The following is a 23466-nucleotide window of genomic DNA, read 5'->3' as shown; positions in this document are numbered from 1 at the left end:
AGGAGCTACACGGCAACTCACAGTAAGAAGAAAGGGTGAGAGTGACCATGCTGAAGCTGGAAAGAAATAAAAATCATGAAAGGTGTCAGGAGGGTGACCCTCAAGATATGAGATGGGTAGAAGTGAGTGGAGACAGGAAAATGGGGAATGGGTGGATAGGTAGAGGTTGCAAGAGTGTGTGGAAGAATAAGAGATGATTAGAGATGGGGAATGGATAAGAGAGTGGATTATAATGAAGTGCTAATGGATGATAAGTAGAGAAGATAAGCAGAAGGAGGATGGTGACAACTGAAGAAATTGGCTATGGTTGAAAGGTAAATTTAGTGAGTGGTTGATTAGGGGTAGTGACTGATAATACATCCGAGTTGGGGGAAGGTAGGGAATAGATGGCTGACAGGGCAGAAGGTGGGTAGGGGAAGTTGTATAACAGCAGAGCAGTAATAATACAATAGACAGGAGAAGGCTGTGAGAGAAAGAGAGAGAGAAGGATGGCATATGGTTGAGTAGGTTGTAAAAGAGTGGAAGGGAGAAATGTATGATAATGGAACAGTGTTAATTTGGGGCCTCTGGAGAGTGAGCAATGTAAAATATGGGTGGAGAGAACAGTATTAAGAATGGAAGATGAACATCAAGTGAAATGGTCACAGGTAGTGAGAAAGTTAAGAGGTATCAAAGAAAAACTTATGAAGTATGCAGTTCTGCACATATTTGATTACTGCAGTTAGAGATATCATGGTGGAAGTAATATCTTGAGGAGGAAATTGAGCAAGAGGGCCCAATTGTGCATTTATATGCACATTGTGCTTCTAGAATCTCTCTGCTGCCAAGATAGGTAAATCTTCTCAAGAACCACATATTGCCAGTAATCATGGTCCTTTGTCATCTTCCTTGTGAGGATCAAGGTCCAAAGATCAGCCTTTACCACTTTGTCACATGTCTTCCTATTCTTTAAATAATTCTAGCCACAGAGCATTCTGTTTAAATGAAGTCTCATATAATGCATGCAAGCATGGAAAAGTATACATTAAAATTATATATTTTTTGACAAAGCAATGAGATCAAGCAACTCAGCACAAGTCACTGATCTCGAGTATATATCCTATACCAGATGGAGTCCCATTTGCCTAAGCTGGTGGGGTAGGGCACAGTCTACATCGTAATGATGCTCTCTTCATATTAGATAGGTGTCATAAAGTAGAAACAGAGGGATATAAGGCACAACTATTTAAATTTTTCAAAAATTTCAGACTATCAGTTACTATAAAAAATAATTACCGTACGGTAAATTTTCTTGAAGTAACATTTAATCTGGATACCAGATTATTTGAACGACATCATAAACCAAAAGAAGATCTAAGGTATATCAATAGAAAATCCAACTACCCAACCCTCTATCATAAAAGGATATTCAATCAAATATCTAAACTTTCAGTAAATGAAATGATATTTAACTCACATGCACATTATTTGAATGTAGCATTATCTAGGGCTGGATATACTGAGAAAATCAAATACATACTTAATAATAATCTTATTAATGTATATAGCAACAATAATACTAGCACTAAACCATATTTTGTAGAAAAAAATCATAAACACAAAATAGATGAAAGTGTCTATCTCAACCCCAAAAAAGAGAAAAAACAGCATAATAAGTAAAATTTATGGGGAAAATAGGGCTGATCTAATTTTTAATTATAAGTCTAACTGAAATTCCTTACATAGTGACTCTACCACAGATTATACTAGTCATAATAGATCAAACAGCAAGTATAAAAAATGCAATGCTTTGTGGTATAATCCAATTTTCAGACTACGTGTGTCATCCAAAATTGCAAAGGACTTCTTTGCTGCATTACATAGGAACTTTCCTAAATCTAATGCCACAAGATTTTTAATAGACATACAGTGAAATCATATGTGACATCCAATAACTTAGAATACCACATTTATAACCTTTGGCAATATGCTGTGCTTGAGAAGGCTTATCAAGTCAAGTGAGATCGTAATTATGATTTATAGTCTACCTGACCCTTTTTTTCTTTTTTGTGTATTTTGTATTTTGATTATAATTGTATTTTGCCAGTCATTATATCCATGTTTACTTTTGTCTGTAACTACTGAGAATGATACATCACTTTGTGTATACATTCTCATAGTGAGTGAAATGACAGGATCTAATGAGGGACTTATTCACACAATCACTTGAGGAGGTGCATTTTACACTTTGGACAGATAATAATGATTATACGTCTCACCATGTGATGGGGGGGGGGAGTGTAGAAAAAATTGTAGTGGTTTAAATTAAAAAAATGTCGTTCATTCCATTTTCTATTTTTTATTTATATATATATATATATATATATATATATATAGTTGTGATGAACCATTACTTGGAACCCTACCAAAAGATTACTTGGAGTCCTTCACTAATCTAATTTTGTTAGCTTGGTGTACCATCAGAGAGTTTATGAAGTATTTTGCCCAGACTGATAAACCCTCACTATTTGTTTTTGTGCGCGCATTTAAGCTATCCCAAAGATAATTAAAATAAAACAATTATAAAATGTTTAGTTCTGATCAATGATTGAAAAATGACCTGAAAAAATAATATATCAAAGTGATAATCTGGAAGAGGGGAAATAAATCCTAAAGATGTGAAAAAGGGAAAAGTGAATGTAAGAATGGATGTTCTTTCCCACATTCATTTTTCCCAAAGTACTCTCGTTTTTTTCCTTTTTCTACAATAAATTATCTCAAGGTAAAATGTATATTAGAAGACTATATCAAGTCTGTTTCTTCTACAAATCACGAAATGGTATTAAACATAAAAGCTAAAATGATAAAATCAACAACTGATATAAAATTATAAAAAAAGAACAAGATGATATAAAAATACATCAAGACCAAGAGAACTGTAGTTCACACAAAACATTGTAGTACATCAAGAACGGGTATAAGAAATAAATTAAAAAAGATTAAATAAAGATTTGCATATTCTTGTTCTACTATGAAAAGATTAAATATGTTATGTCATAAATTTTTCAAAATAGCAAAATAAAAATAGTAACTAAATGTAACTAAATGTTTCAAAATATTCCTAAATCAAGCTTAGTTATGTAGATGATGCATGATTTTCCTATTTGAGTTGCCTTCAAAGTGACAAAAATTTCAGATTATAATCAAAGCAAAAATTCTATTTTCCCATTTGCAGATAGGAACCCTGAAAATATATAAAATATATTATTCTCAAAAGATACCTAAATAAAGATAACAAACAGAAAAAGGGCCCCCTAGTGAAAGTAAGCTAATAACCAGATACACATTGGAATTTATGTCATTTAGCATCACATTATGTAGTCTACAAGTACTACACCATCACTGGAGCAAGACACTGAACTTTTATTGTGCTAATTTATGTAAAAACAAAAACAAAAAAAAGGTACAAATTAATTAAGATATCCTATTCACAGAATACTGAGGAAATGCTCTTGACACAGTTGGGTGCAAGCAAGAAAGCAGTTCAGTAGCCACTTTGATAAATGCATTGAAGGTGGTGCTTGGAGCACAAACTTTCTATTTGGAATGTGAATGTTGACAGTTGCAATAGATTATTAAAGAGCCTAATCCAGGAAATGTGAAAGCAGATATTACTCCTTAGATAGCAAGAAACTATAAACAGAGCTTCTGGTGCAAAACAGTGGAATGTTTACTCTAAGGTATAGAAGGAGTAGTTTGAAAGTGCTTTTCAGCTTCAACAGACCAAACAAACTACTCTAAAGAAATGAATGCATATTTGCATGTTTTCCACTAATCTAACCAATAAAAGTATTTTTTTTTAAATTTTAAAAAAATTTAAAAAATAATAATAAAACTTTTGCTTTCATTAACTTTATAATTATAACTCAATATATAAATCAAAATCAAACAAAATCACTGCTGATACAGATGGAAATAATAGAAAAACATTAAAGAATAGAAAGAAAGCAATATATCTAATTCAAAATAGAACTGGAATCAAATTTGAAACCAATTTATTCATTTTAATGTCAAATACAATTCTTTAAAAAAAACTGTAACCAACTAAAAAGCTAAATATACAAATATTCTGTAAATATTTCTCTTAATAAGTGCCATTGAAAAAGTGTACATATTAACCAGCACCTGCTCCAATTCTGAACACTTTAGGCATTCAATTCTGAAACTTTTATAAACATATGCTAATGGTTTCTTTTCTGCTGTCAACTCTATCTCAGAATATTACAAACTGCATTTTATCCTCGATTTTCATTTTAAAGTTTCAATCAGTTAAAGTACTGCAGTCAAGCAACATTTTTACATTTATTAGTAAAAACTACTATGATAAATGCATTATAAATCACTTGATTGTATAGATATGATCTAATAAATAAATTATCAGCTTTAATTATCAGTAATAATCATCAAGTTGATTAAAAGTATTTAGCTTAAATCAAAATATGGTTTTACACTTTCCCTAACAATCTAAATATAATTGTTTATTTTCCCTATAAAGTGAAAGGTTAAAAAGCAGAACAAGAAATTTTCATTCAAATATGAACAAATATTTAATGCATGTTGAGTATATATAAGAGTATCTGAAATATTAGATTTCATACACAGTACTGTATGTGTAGGTAAAAGTATGTAAATAGGGATTTCTAGCAAAATGAATGCAATGCGAAATAGACAGATATTCCTTGTTTTTGCAAGGGATGTGTTAGAATTAAAAAAATGATAACTTAAAATTTACTTTTGAAAACAGTTTAATACAAATGTAGTTCATATTTTGATTTTCTGGTGTTTCTTTCCAATAAAAAGTCTGTTATTAAAGTATACTAAACAAAGCATAATGGTGGCAAATGTTTATATATATATATATATATATATATATATATATATATATATATATATATATATATATATATATATATATATATATATATATATATATATATATAATTATGTGTATTTCTTCTATCTTATCATCATCATCATCATCATCGTTTATGAATAAAAATTCTTTTGATAGAATAAATGGGTTAATAGAAACCAATGTAGCAAAGAACACAAAATAACTGTGGTTTAGTTCCTGTTTTTAAGGCAGCAACTCCTTGAAATTTTGGGTATTTGAGTATATTTAAGAATTTAAGGATTGGAGAAAACGCATGTTATAATTGCATACTTTATTCCTACATATGTTTCAAAGGATTACAACCTGTGTGATCCATAGGGATCTTTGATATTAAAATTGTAACCTTCTCATCAGGGAAAGCATGGGAATCATCTTAAACGTAAGACATTATGACCGATTATGAAAACAATAGATGGATAAGGTTATGACTTGATTCATTTGAAAAAAACCGTTAGAGAATTGGACGCTGCCGGATAGTGGGTTGGACAAAACACATACCAATCAATGTGTAAGAGCGTACAAGCATACATAAATACACATACACAAACACACACATATACATGCATACTGATACACACACACATATACATATATATATGTATATACACATACATACACATGTGCACCCGTATATACATATGTATACATATATATACATACACACACACACACACACACACACACACATATATATATATATATATACACATCCATATAAATACACACACTCATACGTCCACATTTATACATATGCACATACGTACCCACGTATATACAAATATACACATGTGTGCGTGTCCCCATATACACATATGTATCCATCTACATATACACACATGTATAAATAGAAATATATTCATGCACATACACATAGCTATACCTCTACGCCTATTACCTAATCAAATAAACAGATTCGCATATACATATACATACATGTATACATACGCAAACACACGCATGCACATACATACATACAAATACATATACATATATACATATATATACATATATATATGTGTATATATAAAAGAAAAATAACTCAAGTGTTTTATATATACATACATACACACACCCATATACATACATCCACATATCCATATATGTGTGTGTGTGTGCATGCATACATATACATATACACACACATACATATACATACATATATATTTTTTTTTGTACACACACACACACACACACACACATATATACACATACACACATGTGCACATACATATACATAGATAAACACACATACACGCATACATACATAAATACATACACACACATGCATATAGAAATATGCACTTACATACAGAACCTAATAACGTATATATATATATGGTTTTATACAAATACATACACAATTATACATGCCTACATGTATGCATGTATATGTGTGTGTTTGTGTATGTGTATTTATATATGCATGTACGCTCTTACACATTGATTGGTATGTGTTGTCCAACCCACTATCCGGCAGCGTCCAATTCTCTAACGGTTTTTTTTCAAATGAATCAAGTCATAACCTTATCCATCTATTGTTTTCATAATCGGTCATAATGTCTTATGTTTAAGATGATTCCCATGCTTTCCCTGATGAGAAGGTTACAATTTTAATATCAAAGATCCCTATGGATCACACAGATTGTAATCCTTTGAAACATATGTAGGAATATAGTATGCAATTATAACATGCGTTTTCTCCAATCCTTAAATTCTTAAATATATATATATATATATATACAGAAAGAGAGAGTTGGTATGAGCTTTTATAATAACAAATTACTCAACAATGTGAAATAGAATTAAATAAACTAATTGATTCTATCAAATTTTTGTAATTATTTGAGAATTGCCATCATTGAAATATTGGAATTCAAAATTCAATTACAATTATATAAATATGAAAATATTCTAGGCACTACTACTAGTATCTCCAATATTTCAAAAATGCACCCTCAATACTTTGTGGACAAACAATATCAAATATTTTAACAGATGCACTCACAAGTACACTTAACATATACTCTAGCACAGGCTCAGAAAAAAAGCAAACAACTTTGACATGCTAACAATATGTCACAAAGCACTACAAAAAAGGAAAAAATTAAAATGACAGCAACAAAAGATTCAGCGAATTTGATAAAACCTTAACCAAAACAAAAAGAGAACAGTGCCACAGGAACTAAACAGAATACTAAAATCATATTTTGTATCAACAATTTAAATCTTAAAGGGTCATTCTTATAGAATCAAAAATAAACATTACAATTTCATATGTATATACATTATTAACTGCCCGTGTATAAAAGCTTCTTTTCATGAGATCATTATATACCAAAAAAACTTTGTTAGTGTCACATATATCCACTTATTCCCACATTAAATTTAACTGGATATGTTTAACTGATAAGTAATAAAATTTAACTTTATTAATGATATATTGGAATGGAAAGAGAATTCATTTTTAAAATCTGTTACTTAGCTTAGTGTCAAAACTTCATTTTATATGATGTTTTAATGTTTTAAAGCAATTATTCTTTTTAACTACTTATCTATGTATATGATTAAATCATTGTATCTTTGTGTATAAAATTGACAACACTTTTAAATTAAAAAGAAAGTCTAACTGGTATTCAATCATAGATGTTCAGGTTGAGGAACCAAGGTTTTCTAAAGCGGCAGTTCCCAAACACCAGGTTGTTATTTGATATCAGGTTGTGTGAAAAGAATAGATTTTTTAAAATTTTATCTCTATTTTATTGAGTATCACAGCCTGTATGTGATACTCAATGTTTTTGCATTATCTATTATGCACTTTATTGTGCTTTGTTATGTGAGTGACCCCCGGATCATAGAAAAATTGTCTTGCATGAAAGAAGCCCATGGTGTAAAACAGGTTGAGGATTGCTCTTCTAAAGGGTGCAAAGCTTCATTTAAGCACCTGAATATGCTTTACAAATTCTAAATAATAAATATAGAATGTAAAAAGACATTAAGAAAACTTCCCTTTATTTTTAATATACCCACAAGAAAAAAAGACAATTTTGTGTTCCTTCTCCAATTCACATTTTAACCCTTCAGTATTCAGATTAGCCTATCTAATGTAATGCTTATTTATTTACATTGCTTAGAATTAATCATAAATTATCATGTAGCTTTAAGATTTCAACGATGTGATAGTTAATTTTACAACGACATTGTAGGACAGGTGAAATAGGCTGGATGTAGCCAGTTTGAACATATACATATTTTGGTTGGATATAGCCACTTTAAATGCTAAAGGTTTAAGCTTTATCCTTGAAATATTAACTAATACCAATGCATTCCTTTTGCGACCTTATGACAACATTTATGGTTTAATTACAGTGTAATTTGAGACCGTTTAGAATAATCTATTTATTTAGCATTTTAAAATTAGCTAAAAGTAAATGTATAAAGAACTCTTTCGTAAGTTAAAAGAAGCTATTTTGAGTTCTTGAATATAGTTTGTTACGTAATAAAAATGCTACTCGAAATAACATTAGCCCTTTAAGATTTAAGAAAACAAAGCCAATAAACAGATGTTACACAGTAACTTTCAAATAAATCCAAGAAAAATACAGATTCTCCTCTAAGAAACAAAAATAAAACAAAGAAATCTGAACAAGATGCAAAATAAAAACCATATAGCTAAATTAGAACATGACAAAAAGAATGCCTTTTCCTTTTTTGTGTGTGTGTGTGTGTGTGTGTGTGTGTGTGTGTGTGTGTGTGTGTGTGTGTGTTGGTATGTATGTGTATTCATTTAGATACACATACAAACACCAGATGTTTGCTTTTGCTTGTCTTTTGGCTTTTAATATACATTGATAATTAGCTTCATATCTATTTCAAGACATCATGACCCCAAAATATAACATAAAAAAAAACATAATTACCCCTTGTTAGCCAATAAAGTAGTCATGTTCTAATGTTCAAGAAGCAGAGGACATTACAAAGAAATTAATATCAAATCGCTCTTACCATCATAATTTCTCCTAGCAGTAGAATGAAAAACATTGGGATCTTGTCTTAAAACCATTTTCAATAAATCTGGAATATCCCCTTCAATGGCATCACTGGCCAAACTATCTTTCAATTCACTGAAATTAAGCAAACAATGTTTAACACTCCAACAGCTCCACAGTATGTCATTAAAGTAAGGTCAAGATATTTTAGTAAGGTGGACTATTCTGATTAGAAAGTACCCATCTAAGCTATGAAGATTGAATGGAATTAAATGAAATAAGACAAAAAAGAACCCTTATTTTAAAAATTCTTTTCTAAGAATATTTTCATTTCTGGTTGAATTATATATCAGCTTATCACATAAATGAGAATTTGATGAAACAAAATCCTAATTCAAAAAAGAAAATTCCAGATTTCTCTATTAGTCATAAAATTTTCAATTTTATTGAATTTTCAATAAAATTGAAATGATATTTTGAAATCAACAAAAAACATTGAGAACAAAGTAAATGCATATTTCATTAATAAATCTAGAAGACCTACATCTAATTTTACATTTTTCTGAACTAGATATATTAAAAGACAATATAATCATATATTAAAAAGACAACTTCAGTATATAAGGTTTGTAAATCAAGCATGAAACTGCTGAGTAAATTTTATTTTAATTAATAAAAAATGATGCTCCCCATTTGGCTCTAATTTCAGGACATTAAGTAGATGATAGCTAAATCTTCATCTGAATAAGATATTGGTCTATTACTGATAACATTTCCAGATGACATGGGCATCTATTCCTAACAAACTACCTCACTCAAGGCAATAATATATAATAGCATTTTGCAAATAGACACAATGAAATTAAGGCAGTGGATTTGAACTTATGACCTATGAGCTTATAGCCCAATATCTAATCCACTCAGTCATTTTGCCTCTAGCGAAATATAGAGAATGAAGCTGAATACTGTGATCCAGTCACTTTTCTGTAAATACCTAACAACAAATACAAAAAGTTAGTGATAATATAAATTCATACTAGTAACATAAAAATTAAGATTTGAAAAAAAAGCAACAAAAATGTGTTTTGAAACTCAAAAATAAATTTCAACATTTATAATCAAATTCTCTCCTAGAAGGAAACTGGTGCTGAAAAATAGATACATCACACATGCACACACCCTTTATTTTTATAATTTTTTCATGTTCACCCCCAAAAAGCAACATAAGACAACTATTTTATTGGTGAAATATTTACAAACTAAATCAGATGTTTGCATGTTTACATAGTTATACTTATGAGAAATAAATGAATTAAACACAAACACACCTGTGTAATCTATATTAAATGCAAACACATTGGCAAACACAAAACACTTGCATACATGTTTACTTAAAATATTTTAAGAAATAATGTTAAGCAAATGAAAATTAGAAACAAAGGATCTATACTGGGAATGTTAATATATCCTAACATATGGCATGAGTTACAGAGTCATACAAATATTAAAACTGTTACTAGACTAAATTAACCCCTTTTATGTAAGAACAACTGAATTTAGAAGGAATAATATATAAACTACATCAGTCAGTTTAACTCAGTTTCTTTTAGTTATTAACATAGCCTGGAGTTTGGAATTTAAATGAACAATTGCTAAAATTATATACACATGGTAAGAATTTAGCCCTTTTGATACCAACCAACTTGAGAGTACCCATAATTCTATGATACAGATTTCTTGATTTAAAGTAAACTAAATTAAAATCTTTTTGTTAATTTATGTCTTAAACACCAGCTTAAAAATGATGAAGTCACTTTACTAAATTCTTTATTTTATAAATTAATTGAACTAAAAGCAATGCATTTCAACAGAAATATGGTAACAAAAGGGTTAGGATGTATATATTTTAATCCTTTCTATGGCAACCTGCTAACATGGCTTTTGGTTCTAGAATACTTTGAACTTTACTTTAAAGTATTCAAATTGAAAACAACCTTTCATCATAATTTAATTAAGGAATCTTTTGTTATATTTCAAACACTAGCTTAGAAATGAAAATTTTAATTATTTTACTAAATCTCTAATTTAATGAGTTATTCCAAAATTAATTGAAATATACAAGTATTATATTTCATTAGAAATATGATTACAAAAGGGTTTTTGAAAGCCCCCCCCCACCACCACCACCACCTCCTTCCACTTTCTCTCATCTGCATGCAAAATCTTATTTTGATGTAAGGCCAATTCTAATGACAAACAGATTAGACAAAAACAAGAAACAAACATATTCCTTATTCCAAATGAGAAATCAACTGTTTGGAATAAATGGTGACAAAAAATGTTTGTATATAGGCAGCACATTAGCTGATAATGCCTACAAAAATCAGAAAACATTAATATACTAAATGATTCTATGAATGAAAACAAACTTGTTATTTTCTGGGTGGTATGTGGCTTTTAGTGCCAAAATAACTTCACATTTTGTTGATTTCACCAAATGTCAATTTGGAGATGAATTCATCTCAGTTTGTTACAATTTGTGCTGAAATATTTGATATTAAATAATGATGAACATATGTAATGTTAAACTCCCCCACTTACCTCTAATACAAGAGTAGTATTTATTAGTTGTACAATATAGAAAAGTAAATTTAGGCTTATTATTTAAATGAAGAGAAAAAAAGATTAGTTTGTTTCTAGAAACCAAAGAAATCTAAGGTTTCTTAATACCATTCTAAATCAAAAGAATATTTTGGATAGTACCATGTTTCTTTCCCAAAAAGCATTAGTTGCTATTATGAAGCTAAACTTGAAAAGGCTTTCTCAGCAGTAAACCAAAACATTGATACTTCTTACCAATCAAACAAGATCTACTTTAATATGAGATTTGTTTTCTTATTTAAGCTATGTAACAATATTGAAAGGAATCATTTTAGAAGTAATTGCAGTATTGATGATCTAGTTAAGAAATTTCTGATTAAATATAATATGAAACAGAAAATTTCAATTTCTCATTTCAACTTAGGATCTTGTTACATTAACAAGAAAAAAATTCCTTTTAAATAATTTGTTTCAATTATAATACAGTTTAGTCTCAAATTTTAACACATGAAATCCATTTGCTTTCAAATATTTCAAGGTTTTTTTTAATGAAAAATTAGCCATTTAATGGTGAGTTACAACACCTATGTGACCTCTTGGCTAAAACATAATTCTATATCTCTCCTGATAATAGTGCTATGCTGAGCAATTTTAATGGTAACTTTTTGCAGTAAATTAAAAGAGAGAAAGATTACCAGTTAAAACAATGAAACTGTTTACAAACTAAATTAAATTAAAAGAGTTGAATACTTTTACACAAAAATAGAATATCAGTTATAATCAAACCAATTAGTCACTGTGTAACTGTATTAGACATAACTGCTTGTATTGAAAACCTATTCTTCTAAGAACTTACGCTTTGAAATTAGAATTTAAGTGTATTTCAAATACAGCAAAACAAAACAATATCTTACTCTTAATAATAATAAAAAAGAAAAAATTCTATATTCTGCTGCATTATTCAATAATATCTTGCTGGAAACACATGCCTCTATGTTACTAATTTTCCTGAAATTGCATGCAGTGCTCAAAATTAAATTTAAGATCTGGAATAATGTGAGGGTTCAGCAGATATAAACATTAGTTGGAGGGAAGCAAATTATTTTTGCACTGTGATTATTTATTAAACTAAAATTAACAAGATCATAATTCCTTAAGACTATTAACCTCATTTCTAGAAATTAAAACCACTTTTAATATTTATAGCTACACTATATTCAAATTGATTTTTATCTCCAATTCTCAACAGGTGTCTTATTCTTGGATGTGTACATAGTTCCTGATTGAACTGCAGGAATCAGGCGCATAATGAAAAAAATTCAGAGATCAAATTAATCAAAACATAGTGTACCTGTATATATTCCAAAATATTTCATTTCTAAAATTATCTCAAATACTGAAAGATTTAATTTGAAATTAATGAAATAAAAATTATTGAAAATTTAAGAAAAATAGCATTTTTCAATTGTTTTATTTTAGTCTCTTCATAAAACTTGATAGTTCATTTGTAAATAAGAACTTCTATCATATCTGATACCCCACAGTCCTTTAAGATATTTCAAATACCCCCCCTCTCTCTCACACACACACACACACACACACACACACACACACACACACACACACACACACACACACACACACACACACACACACACACACACACACACACACATGGATAAATTGATTATTGTATATTGTCTATAAAAACAAATTTTAAAATAGCAAAAGGATGATTAATTCAGCTTGAACAGATACTTAAAGTGAAATGCAAAATACTTTGAAACACTAATGTTCATAGGGATAAAACAATTTCAATTAACTAACCCACACTTGTAGATCATATTAAATGGTCAATAAGCAAAACAAAAAGAAAAATTAAGTTATACCATTAGAGTATGAAATGCATAAATTTCTCCCATCCCCAAATAATCCAACAATAACAAGATTCTTATTATTGCCAAATGTGTAAACGTTGATTGATATTCTTGTATCATCTGACATCTTCATAGTTTAAGTAACAATCTTGCAAATATTTTATTTTATGCATCAGCATGCACAAACATTTAGTAAATGATAGATTTATATTTTAGAAGTTCGATGAAACTCTGAAATATATGTAATAAATATAAATATGAATATGAAATTCAAGAAAGAAATAAAACAATACTCTATAAATTTCCCTCTCTTTATAAAAAGTACTGAACTAAGAAAAAAATATTTAATCCTTCACCTCACATGTGTATCACATATGATACTTGGTACATATTTCCTTGGCATCCATGAACCATGTATGATACACATTCCCAATATTTTTTCAATCACCTAAGTAACCTGGGACTTAGGAGAGTATAGCATTATATTACTCAAAACATAAGAAAATAGGGCTAACAAAAAGTCTGAAAGCAAGCATAGGCATTTGAGACAACCTTATAAAAATGCTTTGGATAGACAAAGAGTTAAGAGATAAGATCTAATACTTAAAATACTTATGACAAATACATAATTGCAATACTTCAAGTGAAAGTGTTGAATGAAATATTTGAAAAATATTTATAAATCATATTTATTTCCTAAAATTATTCCTTATATCAACATAGGTTGTTGGAGGTAAGAAACAAGAAATTGAGACACTCGTGTTTTACAAAAAGCATTAACAGTAAATAAAATTGCTTTCAACAAGGATTCAAAACTCAGTTTGTAAGTTTGTTTCTACATTTAAATAACCTTGTTATTTTTCTACCAAATTTGTAGCCAGAAAATCATGTCAGTTGGATATTACAGATAATTATTAAACAAAAATCATAAATGCAAAAAGGAACAAAAAATGTTATTAAATAACATTTTGCATCATAATTCTAATTCTAGAATTTCGTGATTATTGCTGCTAAAAAAAAAAGGAAATAAAAAAAAAAACAAAAGAAAGCATTTGGGTCATCCTACACCAACTCACACACATTTCATATACATATTTATGATTTTTTTCATCACTGTGAAGGCAAATGATTTGCTGATGAGATAATAACAAAACATGTGAAGTTGTCTCCCACAGATACTGAAAAAAAAAAAAACATGAAAGTATTTTTATTTTCTGGCCTCATTGCATATTTATTATTAATTTTTAAATTCTCCTTGCATTAAATATATTAACACTAATTTAATTTTATATATATATTTTCAAAAAGTATATAATAAATGTTAGAAATGGCTATTTAGAACAACTTCATCTTTCTCAGAAATTTATATATAACTGATAGTCAACATACAATAAAAAGAAAAATACTGAATATTAGATTTTTCTATCATTCACCCCATTCTCCAATATCATTTGTTGAAAAGTTGTACTTAGCAGAATTCAAATTATTATTGTATTAAATATGAGTACAATTAAATTATATTCCTAGCATAAATTACAAAATAATAATACGACTACATAACTATTTCGAAGGCTTTATTTACTATGAAATCAATGTATTGCAAGCTCTAAACTACAATTCTGCACTAAGCTAAAATTTTGCATAAAGGCCCATTTCAATAAAGTCATAAGCTATATGACTTTTTGATAATTATAAAAAAAAAAACTAAAGTGATCAACAGTATTTAGTATTACCATTTACTGCCCATTTATGAGTTTGTGTGTGTACACACACACACACACACACACACACACACACACACACATATATATAAACAGGATATATCATTTTTCTTATTGATAAATGTATTTTCTCTGAATATATTGCAAACTAAAAAATTTTAATGCTTAAATTTTAATAATCTTAGAAGTGTGAAGAATCTTTACTTAAATGGTGTTACTCATAAATGTTGAACAATGTCCCTTTAATAAAATGCTTCAACTTTACATAATATATATATATATATATATATATATATATATATATATATATATATATATATATATATATTTGATTATGAGAAAAAATATAATTATGATTTTAATCATATTCTGTACTGATATTCACTGCATTCTGAATATGTCATCTGCATATGTTTGGTTGTTACTAGATTGTGTTACATAACAGATTGCCCTATTTGTTAAAACTTGGGGGGGGGGGGTAGTGTGATGAGAGGGTAGAATACATTTTACTTTCAAATTTTTAATTTTTTTAAAGTTGAGAAGTGTTTTAGTGAAAAACTCAAAAAGTAACTGTCAAAAAAAAAGAAAGAATAAAGTCTTTGCAACCATCATTATTAAGGATTCCATAGATGCACAAAAGCAAGCTATAACCCTGTACAAAAAAGAGAGCACAGAAAAGTGAAGAAGAGGGGAAAGGAAGAGGTGTAAAGAATATCATTAGACTCATTGACAATATCAAGGGTATGTACACAGAAAGTATTTGATGCTGTAATCTTTAACCATCTGTAAGAAAAGAATTATGAAGTAGAAGTACCAGCAAGAAATATTATATGCAGTTATGACAGAAAACTCATCACAATATGGTATGGGAAATTATGTTCCAACAACCATTAGCACAAACAATAAACAATTTCAAAAATTTACAACAATATCCAACTCAGCAAAATATACTGAGGTCTATCAAAATATATCTCTACAAGTGGAGCCTCAAAAGATATATGTAGCAGTGAATGAGCTGACAATGATGCTAAAATAAATATATTTTTTTAAATGATCACAGTTATGTAAAAAAAAAATAAACTATCATTGGTTTTAACAGTATTAAGTCACATTTTCATTTTGTAGGCAAGATGTAATAAATATTCTTGATCAGCATATTCTCTTGTCAACTTAAAGTAAGGAAGTAGGCTTCAACAGAATTTTTAAAAAATAATATGAAAAGGTAGACAACCAGAAACAAACTACAGTTCTTCACTGATGATTAAGACAGCCAAATACACCATCAAATAGTATACCTTCTTATTGAGCAATAACAACATTGACCTTATATTAGTGGTTCCTATAGATCCAACATAATGAGTTGAGAGAGGGGTGCAGGAGAGATGCTTTGTCAGTGCTAGGAGTTAAAAAGTTAAAACATAAAAAACAAACAAGAAACAGTATACATGTATGTATTCGTGTGTGTGTGTGTGTGTGTGTGCGCACGCGCATGCACACACACATGCACACACACACACACACACACACACACACACACACACACACACACACACACACACACACACAAGAATGTATAAAATAATCATTTTAAAAATAGAGATCTCAGTACTTTATAAGTTGATAGCAGTAACTAGACAGAGGTAAAAAGGGGGGTAGCAAAAAAAAAACAATATTGATTTTGAAGTTTAGCACGTATTTTAGACTTACACCAAAAAACTAGTGCACCTAGATTAATTCATAGGACACTACATAGCATTTTTGAATAATCTGAAATGTATGTCTTTTTCAATCAAAATATTGTAGCTATGCTCTTAAAAGTAAAGGAAGTGGATACACCACAGGCTTATCTGTCTATGGGCAGTAAAAAGACCTAAATAGTTTCTGGCCATCTTAGACCTTCTTAAAAATCCCCATCTTCAGTCCACAGAGATTCGCATTTCATAAAGTATACAACAAGCTGTTGTATACTTAAATAGACAGTTACACAATCTGTGTAACAATGCATGTCAACACATTTTTGGATAATTCAAAACTTGAGGTATATTCTTTAGAAACATGCAATTTTAACATTGTTGTAAAAAGTAAAAAGAAGACTAAGAACGAGTGAGATCAAATCCACTTTTTCTATTTACCAAGAGATAATAGTTCTGGAGTAACCACTGTTTACTTTTCATAGAAGCTAAAATTTTGCTTATTAAAAAAATATATATCTTACATTCAAAGTAGAGAACCAAGAATCTTTTAATTAAACAATCTAACAATAAAAGTAAACTTTATATTTCTAATTTGTACTAACAAGTCTTATTTCTCAAGTAACATTGAATTGTGTATATTGGGCATTAATCATATTTAAGTTAAAGGTAGCAAGCAAAATGCTCAGTGGCATTTCTTCTGTCTTTACATTCTGGGTTCAAATTCCACTGAGGTCAACTTTGCCTTTCATTCTCTTAGGGTCAATAAAATAAGTTGAGCACTAGGGTCAATATAATCAACTAGCCCTTTCTCCTGAAATTGCTGGTTTTGTGCCAAAAAATTTGAAATGAACGATATTTAAGTTTCCTGTTTGGTTTATATTCTAACCAAACATCTTGGGTTTATTTTCATATAATATTCATTTCAATGGTAAATAATAACAAACAGCCAGAATACAGAATGAAAAATTAGTATGTCTTGCTCAATAATTGATCTTTTCTTTAGAACATGTACATTGGTTTCACTATTAGAAAATTATGAAATTTCACTTTAATTTCATTATTTACAATTTTGTTAATTAATTCAGTTTGAGGTACCATACAAGTGACATTTAGGAAATTTGTGATAACCCACAAGACTAATACACAAGACATGATATGCTTCAATCTAATTTAAAAACCACACACTACTCTATGATATAATGTTTACTTGTCTGAGAGGCAGCATAGAAGTTTAAAACTGTTGCATAATGTTTGCTGCATAGCTTTCTTTTATATGTCAAAAGGTTTTAGTAGTAATTGCAGCAATGTGTTTGATTATTTCAGTTTCTTTAAATCTATTAAGACATTAAGACTGATTGCTAATTACAGAAGTTTAGGCTTAAAGAGTTATGACTTTGCAAGTAATTAATGTCATATCTAAATAAACATTTCTGTTACTATATAAATATTTTGGTTACAAATTTTCTTCTAATCTTTCCCTAAATTGATAAGAAATATCAAGCTCAATTTTTCCAAACCACTTTATACAGCTAAAAATATTTTTAATACTATAAATAGTATTTCTCTAATATAATCAATGCATCAATGATGATATAAAAATACATTACAAAATGTACTATCTAGCACACTTCCTAAATTTAATTTTCAATTTAATGAATTTTTAAAGATCCTCCATAAAGGCTCTCTTTTTTTTTACTAAATTTTACTGACCAATGACATTTTGTACCTACTGACTATCCTGGATATAAAGACTGTAATGACATGGGCACTGAAAACAAGAAAATGAAAAAGAGAGCTGGCCCCAAAAACACCTGGCACCAAACATTCCAAGAAGACCTCAAATTTATGAGAACCAGTCTCCTGTAATTGCAGTGAATGGTCCTACCTATTTACACCAGGGCAGTTTCACAGTCTCTTGAACTATCTCCCCAAAGTTCTTTTCATCTCTGCCTCACAGTACTTGTTGGTCATTGGAGTTGTCCACATATTTAGACTTGGATGGAACTGATAGCCCAGTTTAGGCTATGCTCCTAAGCAAATTAACTGTCAGTCTCAAGAACACTATTGATCACTGCCAGCTCTGGATAGCCCTTGCACTCACTCTTATTGAACAAGTGGACTCCAAACCTAGCCAGGTAAAATGACTGACTGTGCACGACCTTTGTACTACAGCTCTTGACAACCAGCATGGACAAGATTAGATGTTGAGCTCCTCCTGTTTCATGCACGATTACTGAGGGAATCCTGGTTGTTTTCTTTTCTTCTGTTTAGTGATATGCTTATGGAGTGAAAAGAACCGGGTTGGCAAAGCTGGCTTCTTATAGGTATAAGTTAAAAAGAGTAGATGAGAGCACAGATTCTTATCATGGGCCATTTTAGATGTCTTGCTGCTGTACTCTACAGAGAGGTAGTTGGCTATCATTTTAAATCGTTTCATATAGAAGTGATATATGTTTGGTTTATGTGTGGGATGTGAGGAATAAAGTTAAATGTGTTATGTAATATGTACACATATATACATATATACATGCATACAGATATCTATACATATATACACCCATCACACACACATACACATGCACACAAACACACACATTAGTCATTTGTTTTCTTATCCAAAACTACGTCAAAAGTACTGAATGGATCTTTATGAAATTTGGAAATTATATTCTTTGCATAACGGCCATAACTCCCATGAAAATTCATATATTTTTGATGTTGATGAAATTTTAACCCGAACATAACAGATGAGCATTATTTAGAAAATGATGTCACACGTTATCGAGGCTACCATTCTTTCTGGATGTGCAAAAGGGGATGACGTCTTTATTCCAAGAATTCCTCTTACTCCCTCAGGAGCAGACATTCCTTTTACATTCAGAAGACTACAATTCCCCCTTCGTGTGACTTTTGCCATGTCCATAAACAAATATCAGGGTCAAACACTGTCTGTAGCTGGTCTTCTCTTGGAAGAGCCCTGCTTCTCACATGGACAACTGTATGTTGGCTGCTCAAGAGTGGGCAGCAACAAAAAACCTATTTGTATATGCTCCACAAGGGAAAACAAGGAACAATGAGGTGTTATAATCACAACAGCAAGAAAGTATGTACATGATCACCTTCTTTTACGAAACTTCATTGACTTTCATATATTTATATTGATATACATATATATACGTGTGTTTGGGTGCGTGTGTGTATATACATCTCTACATATAAAGATGATGCGTAGTCTAGACGGCGTTTTTAGATTTCATTATTCTCTTTAACCCGGGCAACGCTGGGTATTTCTGCTAGTGTAGTATAAAAGCAAACTAATTCATTTGTCAAAAATACATAATCCATGGTGAAAATAAATATCCTAAAACAAATATTACACACTATTCACCAAGGGGTTCACTGAAAATAGATAAATCAATCAACATTTCTTATAATCAGGTAATATAGAATTTGCTTTGTTAGTTGTGCTCATAAATAATTTTCTTTTATAATATTCTTGAAGAGAATATAATTTCACTGAGGATTTTTTTTTAATATTATATAAGATATACTATTTTGTAACAAGATTGGAATTATATCCAGATCATGTCAGTGACTTGCTTTGTTTTGTTTCTTGCTTGTTTTTTTTTCTTTGTTACACACTTAGAATTTGCTTCTGTAACCTTAATATTTATAATTAGTTTACAATTATAAATTGCATTTAAATATTCATATCAGCACACTGCTGATTGACATTTCATAAAATAAAAATATCCTCCATCCTAGAATACTTTTCACACAAACATTTTCCTTTAAAAATTTCTCACTTCCTCTTTTTATCATTTTCTTTTTATTTGCACTTCTGAAGTCAAATTTACAACAAATGTTAGCTTCTTAACAACACAATCAACTACTACTCAACCAACTAAACTCAAGAAGCTACTTGAGAAAGCAATTGGATGGGTAACTAAAAGAGTTAATGAGTTGTTGGTAGAAGGTAAATGTGAGTATGGGTTAAACCATGAAAACCTTGGGAACTAGTAAAAGCCAGCATTAAAAGAAGTGTGACTAACTAGCTCAATATATAAAAACAGAAATATGATGGTGGTTGTGATGATACATATACATGTAATATACCAACCCACAAATACAGGTTGCATTAAAATATGACGAATGATTGTTGTAGGCACAGACATGGCTTTGTGGTTAAGAAGTTTGCTTTCCAAACATATGATTTTTGGTTCAATCCCCACTGTACAGCAACTGTCTTCTACTACAGCCATGTGCCAAACAAAGCCTTGTGAGTGGATTTGGTAAACAAAAACTAAAAGAAGCTTGTGTGAGAGTAAAAAGTTCACTTCACAACAACATGGGATTGTAACAGATCCCACTTTGCAAAGCCATGTGAGTAAAATTTTGGGGACAGATAGATATTCAATGGAAACTTATTGGAGGGACTGTTACTATCCTTGATTAGTAGATGTCATTTGCTTTAACACCATCACCTAATCTTTGGGTGCTTATAATGGAGTCCATTCCACTACAAGTATTCAAGCTAGACCTCTAATCAGAAGGTAATTTCTTCCATTCCTTCTAACAGTCACAGAAGCCTTATAAATGGTCCTGTTTCAGTAAACCATTCAGTAAACAAAAATCACTGATATTGCAACTAAAAAACTGTTGATATTAATCTACAATGATAATTTGAATGTCAGATGCACTTAAACTGCATTACAAAATAAAGGAAACTGTTTTCTCTAAAAAAATGATAAAATGGATAAAAATTAACATGAATTTTGTGTTAATTGCAACAGGACTTTCAATCTTACAAGAACAAAAATAAAAAACACTGATAATAAACTTCTGGCAGATTGTGTCTGAAATATATGTTTTATTTCTGGTTGTATCATTTCATTTGACTTGCTTGTAATTTCCAGCCATGGGTAGTAGCTGATTTGTTTTTGATGAACTACAAACAGTGAAGATGTGACCTAAAAGTCCTGCAACATTACTGTTTTAAGCCATGAAAAGATTAATTTTTCAGTACTATTCAAACTGGATAAATTTCATTAGTCTAAAAACAGAACCATTTCTTTATGACAATCATACTTAGCTGTGTCAATATATTTTCCTTTGAAGCAGGTATCCCCCCCCACACACACACACATACACACACATGCATATATTCTTGTTTCATCATGTCAATATCAATGCATAAACATACACATTGTAGCTGAGCAATTTGCTGAGCAGAAAATTAGCAAAGGGGAAAAGAGCAAGAGAATTATAAACAGAACATTAATAAACAAATGATAACGTGTCTCTTTAGAATCTGTACTTAAATCATTTAAAGATTTTTTTAAGGAAATAGCATTCACATGAATTTCTGCATAAATTAGCCTGAACATCTGAAAGAAAGAGCTTAGGTGAACATGCTTGAAGGTTATAAGACTAAGATATCATATATAGTGCTATAAGCCTTGAGAGTTGGTAAGTATCAGAAAAATACCCATATTTTATAATAGCGAAAAATAATAAATGAAAATCTCAAAGCAGGCTCAAGAGGTGAAGTTAGAATCAGTACATTTCATGGAGGCAGCACCTATACTGAGAAACAGCCAAAAACCAACAACTGCATTAAATCATTTAGGCAAAATGTGTTGTTTCATCAACAATAAAAGAGCATCTAACATACACTATTAGAAACATTAACAATGCAATACCACAAATTAGCCAATACTAATGGTATGGGTGTTGCACATTGTAAATAAATACAATAAATGAAAAACAGTCAGAAGATAAAAGTAGAAAAAGTAGCTAAGGCAGAGATAAATCTACTTAGTCAATACTTGAGGAAACTTTGTAGATTATATAAAATACAAGATAAAGATTAACCGTTTGCACCCTCTCAACAAATCTGTAGCTTTGTACCTATATTAGAAATAATTATTATAATGATAATAATGATGGTAATAATAGCAAATGATATTCAACTTCACTATTAGAAATAGCAGGCACTTGTACTGGAAAGGCATATCTGAGGGAATAGGTGGAATTCTAGGAATGAATACAGGCACACCACTTCCTTTACCAGTCAAAATTGTTGTTTCCAAGACTGTTAGCATTATCTTCTTTATTATAAGTCATGTGCATTGCAACGCTTTGGTGGATCGAGGTGTCAAAGGAGCATAACTGGTGTCCCAATCTTGATATACAAGATGTGAAGTGGGAGGCTGGGTGGTGTTAGGCTATTCAAGTGTCAATGGAATTGTAGATGTGACGCTCACTTGGCAACTGTTCCAGAAGTTTTGGGAGCTAAAATGGCACAGGTTTTCAGCCAGTTGTGATCTGTAAATTGATTCCTAATGTTATGAAACACCTTATTCATTAGTTCCTTTAAATCACATATCATGTGACCAAAAGGCAAGATTACAGGGCCATCCTTCTACCCAACCGAAGTGCCATTACCGATGTCCAACAGTAGCTTTCAAAAGGTTCTGTCTGCATCATCACCACTGAGTCCTGGGGTCGATTTACTCGAGTAAATGCAGTGCTCTAGCATGGCCACAGTTAAATGACTGAAACAAGTAAAAAAAGAAAAAAAGATAGGTATATACTAGCTGGTGTACCTGGTAATTCCTAGGGGTAAAGATGTTCTATTGAAACGCCTTATTA

The 23466-nt window shown here is 30.1% G+C and overlaps 1 protein-coding gene across 1 annotated transcript in view; it reads right to left on the bottom strand.

Moving 5' to 3' along the window:
• LOC106877350 (nipped-B-like protein) overlaps nt 1–23466 on the bottom strand; it is a 195910-nt gene that overhangs the window by 85650 nt on the left and 86794 nt on the right. The window contains exon 4 of the mRNA XM_089350068.1: nt 8936–9054. Coding sequence (XP_089206194.1) covers nt 8936–9054 — 119 coding nt within the window. The remainder of the gene's footprint in view (nt 1–8935; nt 9055–23466) is intronic.

This window comes from Octopus bimaculoides, chromosome 4 (genome assembly GCF_046866305.1).
Source record: "Octopus bimaculoides isolate indiv1 chromosome 4, ASM4686630v1, whole genome shotgun sequence".
Classification (NCBI taxonomy): domain Eukaryota; kingdom Metazoa; phylum Mollusca; class Cephalopoda; order Octopoda; family Octopodidae; genus Octopus; species Octopus bimaculoides.
Note: the sequence above shows the minus strand (reverse complement) of the source record. Positions and strands in the feature narration are given on the sequence as shown.